Source organism: Cebidichthys violaceus, unplaced genomic scaffold (genome assembly GCF_023349555.1).
Source record: "Cebidichthys violaceus isolate CVI_PGR_0920_01 unplaced genomic scaffold, fCebVio1.0.p SCAF_17, whole genome shotgun sequence".
NCBI classification, from domain to species: domain Eukaryota; kingdom Metazoa; phylum Chordata; class Actinopteri; order Perciformes; family Stichaeidae; genus Cebidichthys; species Cebidichthys violaceus.
This window is the reverse complement of record NW_027176340.1, coordinates 5,832,608-5,853,688: the sequence shown is the minus strand read 5'-3', so window position 1 is coordinate 5,853,688 and position 21,081 is coordinate 5,832,608. Positions and strand designations below refer to the sequence as shown.

At 41.3% G+C, this 21,081-nt stretch overlaps 1 protein-coding gene across 1 annotated transcript in view; it reads left to right on the top strand.

Moving 5' to 3' along the window:
* Positions 1-20,215, top strand: part of poc1a (POC1 centriolar protein A) — a 34,840-nt gene extending 14,625 nt beyond the window's left edge. The window contains exons 10-11 of the mRNA XM_068711729.1: positions 10,017-10,295; positions 18,860-20,215. Coding sequence (XP_068567830.1) covers positions 10,017-10,295; positions 18,860-18,970 — 390 coding nt within the window. The 3' untranslated portion in view covers positions 18,971-20,215. The remainder of the gene's footprint in view (positions 1-10,016; positions 10,296-18,859) is intronic.
* The last annotated feature ends 866 nt before the right edge of the window (positions 20,216-21,081 follow it).

Here is a 21,081-nt window from a genome sequence, read left to right as displayed (position 1 = left end):
TAATGCAATGCTTGAAACGTATTCTCTTCTTCTGAGAACAACTGTTCTCGTAAAAACCCCACTCAACCCTTTCTTTGGAAACGTTTTTCATTTTTTTCAAATACAGCTGTCTGAAGCTACGACACTTCACTTCACATCTGCTTGATTAAGATCAAAGTGCAAAATGGTTTAACTGTTTGTTTTGGCTCATCTTGTAGAGAAAACCTGTATTGACGAGACACATTTCTAAGTGATAAGTATATGCTATTATTTCATATTTGCATAATCTGGATTGACTCTACAAAAATGACAATTGCAATAGCTATAAATCAAAGTCTCATTCGTGTCTATGATGATAATGATGCAGTTTTTCAACATGTGGATGAACTGCATGCAAAGCGTTTCAATGGCTGAGTAGATTCAAAAGACAGAGCTATGAATAGGCTACACAATGTAGAACAAAATCAATGCAAAAATAAACTCATAATGTTTCTGCAAAAGCAGCAATGGTACTTGCTTGTAACGATTAGGTTGGCTACATATTAGATTAGATTAGATTAGATTAGACTAGACTGATGGAGGGGAACATGTCAAAATGTCTTTTGGGAACATGTTACTAATTTTGCTGTTACCATTACAGCTTCTTGTTCAGTGGCAGCCATCATTTCCGCAGGGATCACGCAGCTTTAAATGAAACATAAAGTCATAAAAAAATACATGTTTAGAATTATTAGAACGATAACACTACATGCTGCTTCGGCATTTGACTTCACACACTAGTTAATTTTCTGCGAATACCAAATCAATATCTTGACTGCTACTACTGCTATTCAAAAAATGCTCTAATAACATTTATTCCCTGTTAGTTTAAACGCACGCACACACACACACACACACACACACACACACACACACACACACACACACACACTTTAACCTCATTAACCTGAGTTTGTTCCTGGCAATGACATTACTTTCATCCTCTTTTATGAGTTGTCATCTGCCTGTTGTTACAGTTAAAGTACAGTTAAAGTAATGGTAGTAGCTGCACCTGGAAGTGCCAGCTTCCTAGATTTTCCTTTTCATGTATTATTTATCCATTCATAATTTATTATTAATACAGGCCCTTTCATCTCTCATAAACTGCCTCAAGTCTCAGACACGTGTTGCCCGAGAGGAAGCAGAGAGGAGAAAAATGTCACCAGCTCCCCTAAATGTGTTCCTTTGCTTCCCCCTAGAAAGAGTATTCAAAGGCTTATGCGTTTAAAAAGAAGGTCTAAAACTCAGAGAGATACTCTAATCAGGGCTGAGCGAATAATCAAATTCAAACCATCGCAATGTAGTCGAACGCAATTTTCAAACGCGAGGGTTTGTTCTTCTGAATGCTACGCAATTTAACCAACCAAAGGGTCAGAAACACCTGGGCTCTACGCTGCATGTGACGTATGAGAATGAGAGAAGATGAAGAAAACAATACAAATGCCACAATACACGCAAGCTTTGATATCTACCGCCGTGTGACAATGACCTCGACAGAACCAAACACCAAAGAGCAGAAAGGGAGTTCAGTCGGTTGTATTTATTTGGGTTGAGACAAGATTGTCACAAGGCGGTGTCTGACAACTGCATGGCTGAAGACCCGACTACCAGTGTGTCAAGCAGGCTGACTACCGCCCAGCAGAGACCGTTGTTGTTTATGATCAGAGGGCCAGAGCCATAATCAGAGGATCTTTTTTGTTCTTTTTTCAGATTTTACAAAAAATCACAGTAATATTCTTTAATGTCGTTCATCCCTGACTTTAATGAAGTGGATCTAATGTGATGTTGTAAATGAACTTGTTTTCAGAGAGGCATAGTGTAGTAAAAGATGTTCTTTCTGAAAGCAGCCGTGAAAGTAGTTGTTGAACGCTAATGCAGCTCATACGTCCAAAAGCCACACTGCAAACTAATTAAACACAAGCACAACACTCAAGAGGAACCTTCATATGTGTGTGTGTGTGTGTGTGTGTGTGTGTGTGTAACATTCACAAACTTTTTTTTTCATTTTGCTAAATGGTTACTATTTAGGCATTTCAAATTAAATTGTACTTATTTTTTTAAAACTAAATGAATACAAGTTTTTTAGGCCATACGCTCATTCAAGCTCTAAGCACATGTTGTGCACGTTATTATACACTTAGCTGCTAGGTAGCTAAAGCTAAAACAGTCTTCATTCAACAGTTCAGCAATGAATCCTACCTTCATGAAGGTTATACGGTTCAGCTAGGTGTTCCTAATAAATTGGCAACTGAGCGTAACTTCTACACTAACGAAATATCTTCCAATTTCTCCCGAACAGCATTTAACAACTTCATCTTCCTCGAGGTTTTGACTGGGCGACTGCGTCTAAAACTCATGGGATATGTTGTATTTGTATGCATGCAAAATAATATAAATAAATAAATAATAGTATGATATTAAAAGCTCCTCAAAAAAAGCTTGTGGTGCAGAGACAGGCATGGGAAGCGGGCAGGACTACAGCCCTTTTAGTCCGATGTGAATTGTCTAATGTGACCTAGGTGTTAAAACCATCCCTCCTTGCTATGATGAACATCCAGTATTACACATCAACCGCCTTTGGCTGTAATTCATTTCACCAGGAAGAAATTGACTAATGAGACAGTGATGCCCTGTTTATTCATTCAGAGGCAAAGGCCACCCATGGCTGCTGCCCTCTCAGAATCACATGGGATCCCAACAGGGATTTCATAAATGGCTAATTTGATATGCTGATCCTTTAATGCACTTGTATGCGAAGCATCCAAGTCAGTGATGGGCACTGTACCAGTAACATGTAGGCCTACTTGTTAAACACACTAAGCCATCTTTTAAAATTAGGTCCCTACAGCTAAACATTGAGAGTGTGTGTGTGTGTGTGTGTGTGTGTGTGTGTGTGTGTGTGTGTGTGTGTGTGTGTGTGTGTGGTTCAGTCAGGCTGTCTCTGTGCTCAACACAGCTGAGCACATCTCTATGTGTTTCAGTGTGTGTGAGAATAGATGCGTGTGCGTGTGTGTGTGTGTGTGTGTGTGTGTGTGTGTGTGCGCAACCATTGCTGACAGGCAGATCAGCGCTCTCTGATCACATCCGCCCTAATCCCCTCCATCCATCCCCTCCTCAACCCCCTCCCCCCTTCCTGTCTCTAGCTTCACATCTGGGTCTTTCTCCCGCTCACGTGTGCAGACAGACGAGCTGCACACTCGCAGCAGGCTTCCCTCCACAGTGCCACACAAACACACACACAAACACACACACACACACACACATCACTGCACAACTCGGCTCGGCTTTTGTGATGTGGATTGCAGAGCGGGGAGGGGGTTCTGAGACTGCAGTAGCTGTATGAACCTCTATCTCTTTCACCATTATTTCTTTTCCATTCACAATAGCTAGCATGTGCTACAGCAGACCAAACTTTACTGGCACTCTCCTTAATTAAAGACCCAACAAACAGTGACACAATATAAGAGGATGTAAAGATCTCAGAGCTTTGCACTGAAGACTGCAGTTTCTCATACAGTTTGTGGTTGTGTGTGTGCTCATTTTTAAGGTGCTGGTATGAAGAGGCAGGTGGTATTGTTCTGACAGCAGGAGTTGAATGCATTTGACAGCGTGGAATAGAGGCAAAGGCAGGGGCTGTGACAAGGGAGTGTTGGAACACAAGATAGCAATTGAGTTAAAAAGAGCCTAATGGTCTGGTGAAGTGAGGGAACATCAGGGAGAGGGAGAGGGAAAGGTAGCAAGTGGGTGAGCACGTGAGCCAGCCAGCCATCATGAGCACAGAGGAGACAAAAAGAAAAGATCGTGATGGGAAGCGGAAGCATGGGAATAATGAAAATGTAACAGACAGTAACACCTGTTGAATCCGTGTTACAGAGAGAAGGTTTAACAGAGATGGGAATCAGAGGAGATGTGATTATAGAGGCAGACAAGAGAGTAGCAGGAAGAGATGTACAGTAAGTGGAGCAAACAGTCAGACAGAAATGGAAAAGTGAGAACTAATCATTAATGAAAGAGTTTCGTGAGAAACGCCCTCCCTCGTCCATTCTGCAAGCTGTAAGCGAGGCTAAAAGCATAAGTCAGATCTGATTCACAGCGCATCTTCATTCATCGAAAAGCGCCACTAGCAGTTTGTCACGAAACGTTTGCTCCACTGTAATTAACTGAGATGTCAGCAGTTGATGAAAACATTTGTCTTACATCTTATGGTTCTATTATGACACATCCACACTCCGGCTTTACCCAGAGAGAGATATTCTTTATTTCATATTTTACTTTATAATTGCTATGATTAATTGTCTTCTTCCTGTAGTGCGTGCATCATTACATTTAAATGTCTCCAGTGATGCTACAATGGAGTTTAGTAAGGGAGAGGCCCTTTGTGTCGGCTCACCCTTTTCAGTGGAGTCACTGCGTTCCTTTGAAAAATATTGTTTCATCAGTCTGAAGTGCTGACTCAGGTGTAGCCCTACAGTTTATTAGGAGAACATACAGATGGACAATTCCAAGAAAATATTTACTTTTGATTTTACAGACTGAATATTTTCTATACATTAAATTACAGGCCTGTATTTGTGGTTTCAACGAGATATCATTGTGCCAAGCATAATCACAAACAAATAAAACTAGAAATGTTGACAGTGTGCCTTGTACTTGGGGCACATCCCACACGCTGCTCTTCCTGTTAGGATAGTTACATTATCGGCCTTTTATTTTGAAAAAGCCTTGTACCGATCCAATTATCTTCTGGGGCTTTTGTTAATGTACAGTGAGAGTTTGGGGCTTTTATTTTGAAGGACAAACAAGCCTCTGCCTGAGCTTCCTGTTAAGACACAATTATGGAAGCTGAAACTGGTGTAATGGGCCCTTTTCACAGTAGCCATTTTGACATGTCATTGCAGGGTAAACACAGGTGTGACTGTTAACATTAATTATGGCCCTGTTGTCTTTACGTGGGCCAGGGCATTGTGCATGCTGGCTCACTGGAATGACTGTGACACACTCAACAGAATGGGACCATGATTCATTTTATCAATAATATCTGTGTTTACCCTGCTATGACATGTCAAAGTATAGCTGCTGTGAAAAGAACCTATATGCTCAAGTTGTCTAGTCCTACCCTGTGTGTAGACCACAAGCATCACATCAGCATCGTCCTTGCGTTATCAGCAGCGCTGATGCATCACTGAAGGGACTGAAAAATAGACTTGATTCGTAAATTAACGCTCCAGGTCACAGTTAAGCCCGTGAGACGCAAACCTGTGCAACTGAGGAACCCGTCCGATTTAAAAGTTAAAGAATAACAATAATGTATGAGAGGTGTGATGCATTGTAAGGTTTGAATGGACTTTCTCCGCTGTCAGTATAAATATGGAGAGAAGCCTGACAATGTGCGAGTTTGTCGTGTGTGTGTGTGTGTGTGTGTGTGTGTGTGTGTGTGTGTGTGTGTGTGTGTGTGTGTGTGTGTGTGTGTGTGTCAGACTGCTCTAATTAGCTCATCTCAATCAGCTGTGTCTCATCCAGCAGCAATCAAAGGTTGCTGTGGTGACTGTAGCTGCTAAGTGCCTCCTCGCTCAGACAGTGAATCTCAGAGATTGAGTTGAGGTGCACCTCTCAAACCCCTACTTCCTCCAGCCGTGATGGTGTGGAGGCTTATTGTTTTCACCGTGTGTGTGTGTGTGTGTGTGTGTGTGTGTGTGTGTGTGTGTGTGTGTGTGTGTGTGTCATCATGGCAAAATGCGGTCCTGGAGACACCTACTGTAGCAGTGACTACCACAGAAGCGGTTTTGAGTACTTTGCCAGGTGTTCATACTTCCTTCTGCTGAAGACCAGAAACCAGACAAAAAACCAAGAACTACTTGTGTTGTTTTACCAACTCTCTAGCTGAGTAAATTCACCACCAACAGTCGTCATATATTATATCATAGCTGGTGAAATCAACAGTTGCCAGTTTACACTTTGACTTGATTCAGATTAAGACACTTTGGATTATGTAAATTATAATCAAAAGTGGAGCATTTTCACAACCACAGTAATAAAACATCACAGTTCTGTGTTCGGTGTAAGTCCTCCTCCTCCATTTTGTACCAATGTTGAAAAAACCCTATTAAAGACATTCCAGTTCCTCAATTAACACTCCTCACTAGACCTTTGTAATTGCAGCCATTTTGAGTTTTCAAAGCACAGGTGTAACTACTAACATTAATGATGGCTCTGTTAGATGTGCCAGCATGCATAATACCAGAACTCTGGCACTTGTGCGGGTACATGAAATGTAGCCATCATTAATGTTTCTAGTTATGCTTTTTTTCACCTCTTTTCTGCTCTATTCTAAAAAGAAATTGCAGCTGTGGAACACACTCTGTGTGTGTGTGTGTGTGTGTGTGTGTGTGTGTGTGTGTGTGTGCGCATGTAGAGTGATGAATGGTTTTGTATGCAGCTTGCAGAGTGTATCGATGGTTCGCTGTGTCGGACCAAGAGTTTAATTTGGGCCTCAGGAAATTTTCCACTGTTGGTTTTTCCACTCCAGGTGATTCATTAGGAGGGTGGTTACTGTGTGTGCAGTGTTTGTACGCACCCGTGTGTGTGTGTGTGTGTGTGTGTGTGTGTGTGTGTGTGTGTGTGTGTGTGTGTGTGTGTGTGTGTGTGTGTGTGTACACTTGAGCCCATCAGGGTTTTCCCTGGATCCACGTAAGGCTACGGCGGTACAGGACAGGTTGAGTTTGCAGAACAATATATTGTTTTTCGCATCAACAACACTATGCACACATGTCACATTACAAAGGGTGGTATGTAGTAAGATAAAGTAAAGGTACAATGTGTAAACCATTTCACTGCTTTATTGCAAATGATCACAGCTAGAAAAGTTTGCTTCTCCTTACACCAGGAAGACATATATTATATTATATAATATTAAATATTATAATGTTTTTGTTTTTAAAAAAGACACCTTTCCTTATTTTCAGCAATAGCTTTTCCCCACAATTTTTCAACTCAATATTGGTTTTTTTTACTCATCTTTTCAGGCCATCATCAGAAACACTAGGCAGACGAAACCCTGTGTGTGTGTGTGTGTGTGTGTGTGTGTGTGTGTGTGTGTGTGTGTGTGTGTGTGTGTGTGTGTGTGTGTGTGTGTGTGTGAGAGAGAGTGTGTGTGCGTGTTGGACAACAAGTGCATATCTGTACTGTATGCACATGTCTACATCCATTTGGCCTCTGCTTTTCTGTATGAGCATGTGTGTTTATGTGAGGACCAGTGCTTGGTGTGTGTGTTTAAGCAGCTGTTTTAATACAAAGCTGTAAGTCGTATTCTCAACAAAAGTTAATCCAGTCTTGGTGGAGCTTGTAGGCTCAGCAGAACTGCTCTATTCTCTCTCTCTCTCTCTCTCTCTCTCTCTCTCTCTCTCTCTCTCTCTCTTTCTTTCTTTCTTTCTTTCTTTCTTTCTTTCTTTCTCTCTCTCTCTCTCTCTCTCTCTCTCTCTCTTTCTTTCTTTCTTTCTTTCTTTCTTTCTTTCTTTCTTTCTTTCTTTCTTTCTTTCTTTCTCTCTCTCTCTCTCTCTCTCTCTCTCTCTCTCTCTCTCTCTCTCTCTCTCTCTCTCTCTCCCTATCCCTTGTCTTTGTACAGCCTCCAACAGAAGATCAGAGCAGGAAATTAGAATGGCAGAGGGATAAAGCACCATAGTAAAAGACAAAATAAGGAAATCTACTGACACTGTGTTTTATTTATTCATCATGTGTTTGAGCTTCTGTAAAATGATAAACAATGATATAGATCACACTTAAATATAAATTAATTTTCAATAGCACTGTGCATTAAATGCATTCATTTAGCCTCTTGAACATAATTTATTTCCTTTGAAAACAAAATCATTGTTTCACATAGAAAGATACCATATAACTGCTCCATCCAGCATAGCAGTCATCTCTACCTATCTGCTCTATTTTCCCAAAGCGTGGCGCGCACTTTGTGATATCCTTAAAAACATTGTCTAATTGTATCAGCATATTAGTGATTTAACGTCCTGACGCTCGTCATTGGTCCTGAAGTTATTACTGTGTAGTGGCAGTGAAGGAGCATCCATCAACTCGACTGCTCTATTCTGGATTTCTAATTAATCCAAATAAATATGTTTGCCACATGGCTTAATTGTAAACCATTTCATCTTGAACAGCACTTGACAAAAACATGCTGAGTGATTAAATGAAATACATAACCTGTCTGTTGCTGACCCTTGGCACGCACCATGTAATGTACTGAGATCACATTGAGTAATGAACCAACTGAAAGTCGCTGAAGGGCATTGAGTTCCTCTTCTGACATTTCCTTCCTCGGCAATTGAAATTGATTCTGGCTGTGATCTCATTTTCAAGTCTTACACTTTCTTGCAGAGCTCTAGCTTTCCCTCAACCGACCACCTATTTTATTCTTTGTCACTTTTAGGCATTATCTAAAGGCTTTGTATCATTATGTAATCATGTTCACACGGTCGAGGAATGTCACATTTAGTGAAATGTCTTTCAGTGAAACGTGTGTTCTGTGTTTGTTGTTCACTGTGTCAGAACTGACACAGGAGTTTTATTGTAGTATGTGTTAGCTTTGACTGTGGCAAATGTGTAGAGTCGTGGCCAGGCTTCATTGGAACACACACACACACACACACACACACACACACACACACACACACACACACACACACACACACACGCACACTATTTCACAACCAGACAGAGGTCTGTGGAGACGGACAGAAATATGAAGAAACCTATAGATGTGTGTGCACTGTCTTTAGTCACATAGACAACATGATGGAGAGATGTGGTCACTGACCTTCATGTGTTTATGTCTCATTGAATTAATCATGAAGCAGACAGACTGACTGGCAATTTGTCTGTGTGTGGCGTGTGTGTGTGTGTGTGTGTGTGTGTGTGTGTGTGTGTGTGTGTGTGTGTGTGTGTGTGTGTGTGTGTGTGTGTGTGTGAAAGAGAGAGAGAGAGAGAGAGAGTTTCCCTTTTTTGACTCCATAGCCCTTCTGAAGTCTGTGTAAAAGGCTCCTTTACGGAAACAAAACTGATTTAAGCAAAGTCAGTGTTGTTTTCTAATGTCAGGGTGCATCTTATGTTCTTACATTTTACACTCTTAGTTCAAAATCAATTAAAGAAACACGCTTTTATTCCGTTTCACATGTTTCTGTTTTAATTCTATCTGATAAAATGTAATGTGTGTGATCTGGCATTAGCTCTTTTTCCCAAAAAATTGTTTCAATGTGTGATGTTGTGTTTGTGATTGTAGATCATTTTGTATTTATTGGTATTTTTTTATTGACAATACTTGCCAAAACTTGCCAGATGTTGCACATCTGACAGGGTGGGTCAAACTTTGAAACTGTGCATTTGATTCACCCCCGAATATAAACGATCAATGAAAAAAAGTCAATCTTCAAGTCAAGTACATTTTATTCATGTAGCCCAACATCACAAATCACATATTTGCCTCATACCATTGCAATAACAGATGTGTGTGTTTGTGATAACTACAATTTAAACATCATTGTAGTTAGAAATATCATTTGAGTCACAAATACTGTTGCTCATACCACAGATACCATAGAAGATAAAAAAAGATGAATGGTATTTATATTATGGGCTGAGTATGTCTCAGCAGATCTAATTGTACTACTATTTCTGCTGCATGCTATTAGTACTGTTACTGATATGATTCAGAAAGTCAGCCTGTGATTCATCAGTGATCTAATTTGTTCAGAAGAAGCCAGAGCCATCATTTTATTTTCAGTATATAAAATTATTAGGAGGCAATTTTCAAAGTGTTGTGGTCTAAGAAATAAACAAACCCTTTTTCATAGTTTTAGCCTTTTTTTCTTTTTGGTAGTCCACCCAAGGAGCACGAAACAGAGAGCAGTGCACATTTCAGTTTCTCTGCACTACGCAGTACTCTGTGTGAAGCACATCAACAACTCTTCACCCTCCTTCCTCTCTGTTTTCAGGCTCCTGAACCATCAGAACATTTTAATGGACAGGACTCCCACACTGCTGCCCACACTCAGAGCGCCAGTCGCAGTGGCAGCCACAGCCGAGCGACTCATTCCCACACCTACAGACACCTCAGCAGCAGTTCTTCCTCCGCCCACCAGCCACAGACCCGCGGTTTACCACAGCGGTCCCCCCAGGTTCAAGCACAGGCCCAGGCCTCAGATGGAGGGGTCCCATCTGGTTTAGCCAGCACCCTGGAACACATCATGGGTCAACTGGATGTTCTCACTCAGGTAAGCAGAAGACGTGTTGATCTCTCCCAACAGTAAAGCGTTGTGCTTTGGCTGTGCCACCCACTCACACTGCTCAGAACAAAAGCTTACTTTCCTTTCAACCTGCAGCCCAGAGATGGATTCAGCAGCACAGACACAAAAATATGTTTTCAAAAAAAAGAACAACTTCTTCCCTGCTGTTTGGTACTGCATTAGACTGGCACACTGACTCTGCACAGGTGTATGTGTCTGTGGTAGAGTGTGTTCCTCACATTCATATTTGCATTTCAATATTTCATCAGCAACCATCCTCTACGGAAGGTGGAAAACACTGACACTGTCCACGACTAAGTTACCTGGAAAAAAAAAGCTATGTTGATGCTGAACGCACCAAAATACATTTCCATTCACCTCGGTGATCTGGAGGAAAAACTGGAGGAAGACAATAATTTGTCTTTAAATAGAAACCCTTTTCTGTCTGTTTGTTTAAGTAAGTTTAGTATAAGACATTTGTACCTTGATGCTAGCCGAGATATTTGACTTCACCAGTTTGCTTGGTCTAAAAAAACTGTCCCGACTAAACCAGAGCCTGCAGGACTGAAAATAGATCCTCGAACAAAAAACAGAAACCATCAGCTAAGATCCCGAGGTCTGCTTTGCATCCATATATGTCACTTTTATTATGTTGTGTGCGTTGGTTTAGCTTCATAGATGTGATCAGTGACAGACACTGAGACTCCTCACTTGTGGAGTAACCGCTGTAGAATACAAAACGTTAGACGCTCAAGGGAAATTTGACATAAAGTAATCCCTTTAGCCGTCGTGTCCCGTATGAAATGAAATCACTGCAGCTGTTACATTTGCAACTTGTATTAACCTTCCTTGTAAACATTAGGTGCAATGGACAGCAATACATCTTTTTATTTAACCGACCTGAGGCTGCAGCCAGTTGCTCTCTGCACCGGACCACCCCTCATTGCAAGTAGTTCCTATCCCCTATCTAAATTACTTTATGTATCTGCATTGCTTTTTTCCGCCTCATTGTTCAGATAGTGGAAAAGACCACTGTCTGCGGATGATTAGAAGGCATGATTTTCTGTGAATTGTAAAATGTGCAGCTGTGGAAGTCAGATGCTGGAAATAATTCCCCATTTGTTTTAAGCTCAGGGCATTGCTGGTACGATCACATTAAACTTCTATTTCTTATGCCGATCCAAATGCGTGTGCCGAATGGGGAGCGTTAGATTAAAATCATTTATCTACATTATATCATTATCCTGTAATTGCTGCGCATTTTCTTCAAAGTATTTAGTTTGCGCTTGTTGATCACCAGATGACTGATCGAGCACCAAAAACGGACGTGAAAAACTGACCTCATCTCAGTGCAACTTCTAAGACCCTTAAAAACAAAAATCAAATACCAACAACTCATGACGTATTGATTCGAGGGTGTGTGCATGTTATGCTTTTAAACAGTATTTTCCATAAATATTAAACATGTGCTATTTCTTCCTTCAAGTTGTATGAGCTCACATTGATATAACTTCATTTCTCGTTGTTAGTAACAACACCACTGGATAAACGTTCAAGTGCTACAATGAACTAAAGAAGGTTTTGACCACAAACACATTTATAAATAGCTGAAAAGAATATATTTATGGTGACAATTGAATTAAGGGAAATATTTGAGGAAGATGTAGAGTGAGAGAAACAGGCAACAAGAGGAGGTTTTGTTTGTGTGTTTGTGTGTTTCCTTCATGTGTGCAGGGTTTCAGCTGGAGGTCGTGAACGTGCCCTGAGGGAAAATGCATCATTCATATACGAGTGCTGGCAGCACTCTGCCTCACTCGCTGATATTAAGTGGAAGTGCTCAATGGCCACGCTGAGACGCAGAAACACTTCTTCTATGTGTGTGTCTCTGGCTTTTCTTCTGTCTTTCTTTCTTCTTTCAAGTTGCAGTCCAGCATGTGGGAGTATTTACTATTGGCCCAGGGCAGCCAGGCAGCTAGCTAACTCCTCCCAGGAGAGGGGGGGGGGTGCCAACCTCTTCCTTTCAAGCCCACTGTACCCCAACCCTGATACCAGATGGATCGTCTGCATCTGGTTTTATCCTTCTGCTCTTTTAATGTTTCATTCCTCTCCTCTAGATTAGGACAAGAGATTGAGATAACTGCTAAATCATGTACGTGGTTTCTGTAGAGTTTTCTTTATATTATACACATTTCTGACCAATTATCTGAAAAAACATTGTTCTTTTCATGTGGCTTTTCAGTGACTTCAGTCGTGTCAATCCAGTATAGGATACAGTACATTTTACACCTTATACGGTGTGTAACTTGTGTCTTAATGTCCTTTTTTTTTACTGTGCTGTTGAACCAAAGGGACTTGTGTTAAAATCATTTTTATACATTAGACCTCCAGGATACACACAGTGAGTTTTGGTGAGTAACATTAAATGTAAACATAATTTTTTCGCAACTTTGATTTCCCACCCAGGTGTGGAACAGAATAATTTAGAAGCCTGCATACGATTCAGGAACAATGCAGCAAGTAGCACAGCTGGTAGCCATACAGATGTTACCACTGGAGGATCAGTGACTTGCACCTTACCTGCTGTTTTATTCACAGCTTGATGATGAAAGTTTAAAATAAAAAGAGTTCTACGACCCATGAGTGCGACCTCTGAGGCTTTCAGTTCCCTAAAATACAGACATTGCATACAAGGCATGTTAAAGTCAGTCCACTTTGAGTATTTCCTAGACAGGTTCAATCCAGTTATGTTGCATTTTACCTTCAAAACGCACTCATACAAAGCGACCATTATTCATTTCTGCATTATATTCCTTCTTCTTTTATGCGTCTTGTATTATCTTTTACTAGTACAGCTCTTTGTAACTCTAATAGTTGAGGAGACTGAGAGGGAAGATGATGAATTATTCACCATTAGACTGGAGCTTCCAAAGCCACAGTTTGCTGTGTTAGCTGCTTTTCACTTGTCTGCCCCCCCCCCCCCCCATTACCCCTTTCTTTTCCCTCCCTGTTTGATAATTCATTGCTCTCACATGTCCTCTCACACTAAGCCTGCCGTAGTCACTTAACCCCTTCTTTCACACTCACCCTCTTAATTATGAAGAATCTCGAATGAATAATCTCTCTCTCTCGATTTATTTTACCAAGTCGTGTTTACCAGGCGCCGTCTTTTCCTCAATAGACCACGAGACAGAAGGTGAGATTTTGTGAACTTACTCTGTGATGTGGCTCAACAGGAAAACACTGTAACAGAAAGTTTTTTTATTAACTCCTTTTGAAAAAACATTTTCCTTCTTTGTAATTCCCCCAAACTACCAGAGTAGTCAACCACAGTTTTCTTTCGCTTAACGATATGTGCGTCAGAATAGATATACATAGATGTGGACCAGTCCACTGATTTGGTATTTCTTTTAAAGCAGCCTTAAGCAGAGCTGCAAGGAACTTGAGGAGAAAGAGAAAGAAACATGTTCCTGTTCCTCAGAAAAGATTTCTGTGAACTGTAGGTTCTAGAAACCACTGAACCGCATGCTCACACGCTCTCTGAAGAATTAAGTTTTCACCACAGTGTCTGCGATTCTGAGGAAACGGAGTCCGCCTCTGAGTTCTGTGTTCATAGGTGATCTGGGAGAATGAAACACGGCAAAAACAATTGCCGCCAACATAGTTCATTTACTTTCTCTTTCACCTGTAGAAGAATCAAAGACCCAAGATAAGTCACCATGACTCGTGGCACTTTTACCATACATACCATTTAGAAATCATTACATCCCCTGCATGCCTGAAATCAGTAGGCTATTATTTAACTACAGAATTACTTACCAAAAATGGCCGACTCACTAAATCACACTCGCTGCCATTGACTACAGCACATTGCTCTGAGGTATGTGCTGTGGTGCGATGTTGAGGGGGAAGGAGAAGGGAAATGTTGGAGCAGTGCTCAAATCTACTACTTAATCATTTTGCCATTATGTCTCGTAAAAACATATAAAATCCTTTATTGCATTTTCAGGGGAGGTTAACTATAAATTTAGTAAAAAGTTCAACCTGCAAGTTAGCCTGTTAGCATGATGCTATGGCAGCATGAAGCTTAAAGAGCCGACGGTAACACGGGGCTGAAGCTCGTAACTGATGACTGTTTGGCTCCCGCCAATGCAATTATATTTGAATCTGGTTATGGATGCTAACACCACAGCAGTGCTTGTTCTACACACTTCCACTTGATTGGTCAGTGGACTCATTCACTCCATCAGTGTGAAGGAGTCTGATGTTTTCAGGCTGTGTACGTACGTCCCGCTCTCGTGAACGCAACGTCTCGGGAACGTTTGGAGAAATCACTGAAAGCATGAACTGATTAGAATGGAGTGGTCAGAGTTCACTGATCCACTTCCTCGATACATTATGCGTTTGTTGTTGCTGTGCAACACGTTTTGTTACTCTCCCACCAAAGCTTGATCCTTCTGTATGATTTTATGTTTTTCTGTATTTGTGTTTGAAACCGATATTTTGAGGTTGTTGACCCCGTTTGATGCACAAGTTATGTTTTTTAAGTGTGTGGTGAAGTGAAGAGAGAGAGCGATGGTGGACGTGCTCAGAACAGACAGCAGTTGAAGCAGTAAAGTTGTAAAGTGGTAGTAGATGCAGAGTGTAGGTTTCAGTTCGTCCCTGAATAAATGCTGCGCCTCACCTCGCTTCTTCAGAACAAATATTACTGGAACCGCTACAGAAAATTGAAAGTGAACATTTAATATCCAGGAGTTCACATTATAGACACAATTCAGCACATTGACGATAAAGTCCAGTGAGAGTAGTCTGAGTGTCACAGCTCTTTGTCAATCAGTTGTATTTGTCTTTTTAATGTTAGTCATGTCCAGTCATATACTAGGTAACCTAGTCTTGTTTCATTAGTTGTTGTTTTTCATGAGTTCCTCAATGATTTCATGCGATCACTAAAACAGTTTTGACTTTATTCTTGTAACTCTCTTTAGTTTTTTTGATAATCGGTTACCTACACTTCTAGAAAAGAACAGACTTTTCCACCTTTCGCCGGCACCAGTTTGCCTTTTCTTTGACTCGCAGACTATTGTAGTGTGGGTCATACCAAAGCTATGAGACTCTGTAACAGAGGCCAGCAGCGCTCAGGGCGATGGAGAGTATAATGTGTTCTGGAGAGAAAAGAAAAACAGCTCGCTCTATTTTAAGGAGCATAAAGATTTGGTTTCCACTCCAGATGAAAACTATATGCCCATATAATGTTGCCCGCTGCCTGGGGACACGTGCAGAATCACACACATGCACACACACACACACACACAGACACACACACACACACACAGACACACACACACATGGCTGGCAGGGCTGAGGACTGGGTAACCATATCAGGTTGGTAAGATAAACAGGGTGGTATTGATCTAGAAAACGAGACAGGCAGGGAGAAGGAGGGAAAGAGGGAATACAAGCCCTTTCTCTCCCGTGATGCTTGAAATAGCAGGAGACGTTATCTAGTTTGACGACCCAAAAGAAAGCACCACTTGCCCGGCATTAGGTGTGTGCTGAGTACCAGATTATCTCAGGGATTTAACAATCCTCGTCAATTCCTTCATCGTTACACGTTTGATTGTTCTTGCCTGGTCGTGTGTGTTTGCTTGCGTGGCTCTGTGGGGTCAACGCAGGACTTCAATAGCCAATTACCAAACGCAGCTGTATTGCTGGAACATGCTGCACGCGGTGTCTTGGGTTTGAAAATGGCCGCATTTACATGCGAGCTAACAGTTGGGGAGAATATTGAGAAGAAAAAATAGAAGTTCTTCAGTGTTTAAATGGTTTGCAGTAAACCAGATCTTCTTGGTTCTGTTACAGAAACAAGATGTTTATTTAACAGTTCTCTATTCTAGCGGCTTAAAGTGAACACCATCTCCCATAAGCCCCTAGACCTGTTGCGGGTAAGTGTAACAGCTCGACTAAAGATGCGAGGAGGGGCTTTTTGCTCGGGCATGTCTGTAATAGCAGCAGGACGGAGCAGACGGAGAAGATGTTTTTAGACAGCAGAGATAACAGCTAAAGGAAAAATGAGTGTATTTAATGGATATGGATGAAACAAGATACAATGACGTAAGCACCCCGCGCATGTCAAGTTTCATCGGAGCTGTAGTCTTTTTCTGTGCTCACAAAGTAATCGTTGATAAAATCACAAACAGCTACAGAGTGCTACATGGAGGCAGTATGTCTGAGAATATAGGAAGTAAATCTTAACAAGAATGCTCTTCATTTTGTTCAGGTGAAGAAAATGCTAACAAAGCGATTGTATTGAGTTACAGAAGCTAGTGGAAAAGAGGTTTTCTAATTAACGTCTTAATAGATGAGTGGAGCCGACATGATGCCTCTATCAACCATCACACTATAAGTGAAAAGAGAAAAGGTGTTGAGGACTTCAAATCACACCGTCAGTTTTGTGATTGTTAACTGATATATGATTATGCTGCTTCTGGGGGTTATGATGTTAATTTGGTCTTTTCTAACTGGAATCAGAGGAATTTAAGGTATTATTTTGTCCATGCATATCAATTCATCGATGACAGGATGAATTGATATGCATGGACAAAATAATACTTTTCTTACGGCATGACGCCATATGTATACGCTTTGATTTTCATCAGATCTTAAGAGACTCTGCAGGATAGGGTGGATTTGTGGAGGGAGCATAATACTGGAAACATAATCAACTAATCAAGCAGTCCTTAGAAATCCAAATGACAATCTTTAAATAAGAACGTCTTTAGTCGATGAGACATCGCTACCAGAACAGCCCTGATTGTATGAAGTGACCTTAAAATGATGGTGAAGCAGAGACATTCTTGGAACAGAAAGGAAACAAGAGACCAGGAGACATTGTCCCTTCATGATCATATTATTTAGACCCTGCATTTAAGGTGCGTATCATATCATTGATTGAACTAACCCAGCTTCAAGTTATTTCTCAATGAAACAAACCTAAACAGATTTTTTGTTTTTGTCTGTCTCTCTATTCAGTGCTGTTTTTATTTTAATAAATGACTCATCTCTGCGCTGCTTTCTAGCAATTTCAAAATTACGCTCGCTGGCACAAGGAGGGACATAAAGTTACAGGTCGAGACATGTTGACATGTCTTTCACTCACTGGCCCGAATCTAGAGAGCCTCGTCTGTTGAAGGGGAGACATGTTTACTGCTCGACTGTTGCTGCTTTTAACCAAATTTATGTCGCCAAGCACTAATATCCAAAACTGCTTACTAGCATGGATCGTGTTTGTCACCAGGCAACATTAGCTCAGTAAACAATTATGTCAGCGTTTTTTAGGGAACTATCGCAACTGTGGTCTCCAGAAGATTCATTGAAATTACTCACAGCTTCTTCTTGTTTAGTCACTTTTTTCTTCTTTTTTTTTTTTCTTTTGGATTAGCACAACTCTAATTCATGTGTTACTTCTCAGTCGCCTCGCAGATGTATTTATCGATTAGATTATAATAAGAGAGCAAAAAAAAAAAAGCCAAGAAGGCATCAAACACTTTAGACCCATGTCCTTAATTTTGTATCATGTTGGCTATATAGTTATTATTTCAGGTTATCTAAACAAAATATCAGTGGACAGAAGCAGTAAATTAAAGTTTGATTTAACAAACAGCATAAACTCTTCACGCTCCCTGACGTTGAGTGAACTCACAAAGACTTCTCAGCGTCTACATTTTACAGTGTAGAGAACTTACTGGGTTTATAGCCTTCAAACATATTAGAAATATGTTTTCACCCAAGGCTCTGAAGCTAAAACGTCATCGAACTCTCAGCCACTATAACGAGTGAAGAGGTGTAATACTTTGCTCATTTCTCCTTATCTTGCCGGAACTCTGAAGAAAACAAGTCTCTCGTCTTGAATCCGCTACTTCTCTGTATTTGTTTCAGATGACAGAAGGCTGATTACGTTACTGCCTTGATGTTAGATAGAATAAAAAGATAGAAAAGCCAACTCTCCCCTCACTAATCGCTTCATTCAGATGATGAAATTACACCTGGGTGTTCCTCTGGTAAACAGGCTCAGATGACACAAGTGCACAACAAATGCTGTCACTGTTGGAGGACGCTGAGAGGAAAAGTATGTCGCACTGTGATCTCACTACCCACACATGCCCGTCCTGTTTCGGATAGCGACCTTCTTGTATTCTCTGTGTGCGTAAGGCTGTTTATGCAACTGTGTGAGAGGGAGAACAAGAGCGAGTGCGTGCCAGACACAGAAACCCTGGTGTTTTCGGCTCAGGCAGCAGATCTCTCTGCGATAATCAGCTGGATTGTCTTGCATGCACAACATCTGTCTCGAGCACACACACACACACACACACACACACACACACACACACACAACTGCCTCTTTCACACACACAAACACAGCCATTATATAGTCATTACTGTCAAGCTGATGCTATACAGCCCTCTCTAACATGCTCTTTCTCTCTTATCCATCTCCTTCCTCCCCCCCCCCCCCCCTTTCTTCGTCTCGTCCCTCTCCTCTTGTTGCCTCCATCCAGACGGTTTCGATCCTGGAGCAGCGTCTGACGCTGACAGAGGACAAACTCAAGGAGTGTTTGGAGAACCAGATGGAGATCGGTCTGCATCTCCAGAGACGAGAGGAGGCCTGAAGATGGCGGCCCCAGAGAGAGGTTGAGCTGTGGTGTAAAGGAAATGGGGTCGCAGCAACACCGTTAACAGAAAAACACGTATGCAGTGTTCTCTCGCTGTTCACACCCAAAATGTGCAAACTTGCACACGGTCTGGAAACATTTTGCCGACTGGACTTTAAATGCACACCGAGCCTTACTGCTGATGTACAGCGCCTGGTTGTTTTACAAAGAGATATCAGAAGTGAAGGAGTTTAATATTAGAGAAGTTGTTCTTCTACAAGAGTGCTGAGAGCGCAGTCCCTTTTCTGCTGACGAAGGACCTGCTGCTACAAGTCACTGTGTGTGTGTGTGTGTGTGTGTGTGTGTGTGCGCGCGCGTGTGTGTGTGTGCGTGTGTGTGTGTGTGTGTGTGTGTGTGTGTGTACACGTTGGGTGCCTGTACAAAAGTGCAGAAACATGCAAGAGACTTTCATACTTGCCTTTGCACTACCCGTGTGGGCGTATTTAAATCTACTTATGCATGTGCAGGCTCACGCAGAAAGGCATCAGAATGAACTGTTGTTTTTCATCAAAAAGCACATCGACTGTGATCGGTAATCACAACCAACATGTTCATGAGATACACACAGTTATTATTGTAGATGCACTCAGCAGCAAGCACAGGAATTTTATCATTTTTAAAATTGCAGAAAGAGGAGAAACAGGAACCTGAGTTTGACCTTATTCTCTGTTAGCCCACAGATACTTCATGTTTGTTTACTGCCGTCATTAGGAGAAGCACTGAGAGAAGTTGAATTGGTGCTTCTCTGGTAAGTAAATACTCACTAGTGTGAACCCGGGCCGGAAAACATTCTTTAACCAATGCACTATTTTTTTTCTTTTTGAGTTATGTTTGTTAAAATCGACATTACCTCGCTGTTTAAGTAAGTTATATTGCCTTTTTTCAAGTGAAATTATACACATATATATATTGTATATGTGTATTTGTGTCCCGTTTTTTAAGGATTTACACTGAGAACTAATTGTCTTATGGCTGAGAGCCACAGACAGGCTATGAAAGTCAGCACTGAGAGATGAACACATTGTTGGCTTTGGTCTCCTGACTGGGTTGTTGACAATGAAACAAAATGTAAAATAAAGGCAGTTTATATACTTTAAGTTGAAGCGATGGTACTATTTGGAGTCCAGAACGGCTGCGGTTTGAAAGATAAGCGTCTCGTTCCGTCCCTTTGTATCCTTCGCCTGAATCTTTTATACATTGGAAGTAACTTATTGTGTAGCTTCTTAATAAATGTTTTTCACTCGTATCTCTCTGAAATCAGTTGATAAAATCGACTCTTTCACAACTCTGAGCTCTTTTTGTGTAACAAGGGAAAGAACGTTTGTTTTCATAATCGTTGCCAAATCGATGATGTCACCGGGTTACTTTTAAAGCGACTGCTTCCTGTTCTGATTGGTCCACAGAGCTCGAGCGGTTACCCAAGAAATCTTTTCTGTCTTTATCGTCCTCGGCAGAGATGTTAAGTTCATGAGCCGTGAGCTGTCATCCAGGGCTCATTTTCAACCCTTTCTTTGCCAGATTTTGAGTGATGATTTATTACAAAACCATGGGGGTGGCAGCTAAATACACCTGCCCTGCTTGTGTCCAAAATCCTTATATTTCACCATCTGAGTAATTTACGTAACCTGATCGCTGATGCTGGATCAGTACTTTTATTTTTAGACGCTCAATGAAAATGAGCCTGAGGACACGCTCAGACGCACGCTGTGCTTTCTCCAGGAACAGATTCATCTGAGCCATAAAAGACCTATTCATTCATTGGACTTTTTTAGTGAACAAACTGGTACTATGTTTACATAGTACTGTAATGAATCATACTGGGTCTTATTGTGGAGGTCTCAGAGAACAGTGTGGCGTCATTAAGAGGGGAAAATATTAATGACTGTTTCTTTAAGACCCGACTCAGGCTCTGCACTGATGGAAAAAGAAGAAAAACAAAACCGGAATTCTGGAGCTGTGCTGCCGGGCCCACTCTCTTCCTTCCTGTCTGGGGCCCGAGGACACACACACACACACACACACACACACACACACACACACACACAAAAACGCACACACCACACACAGAC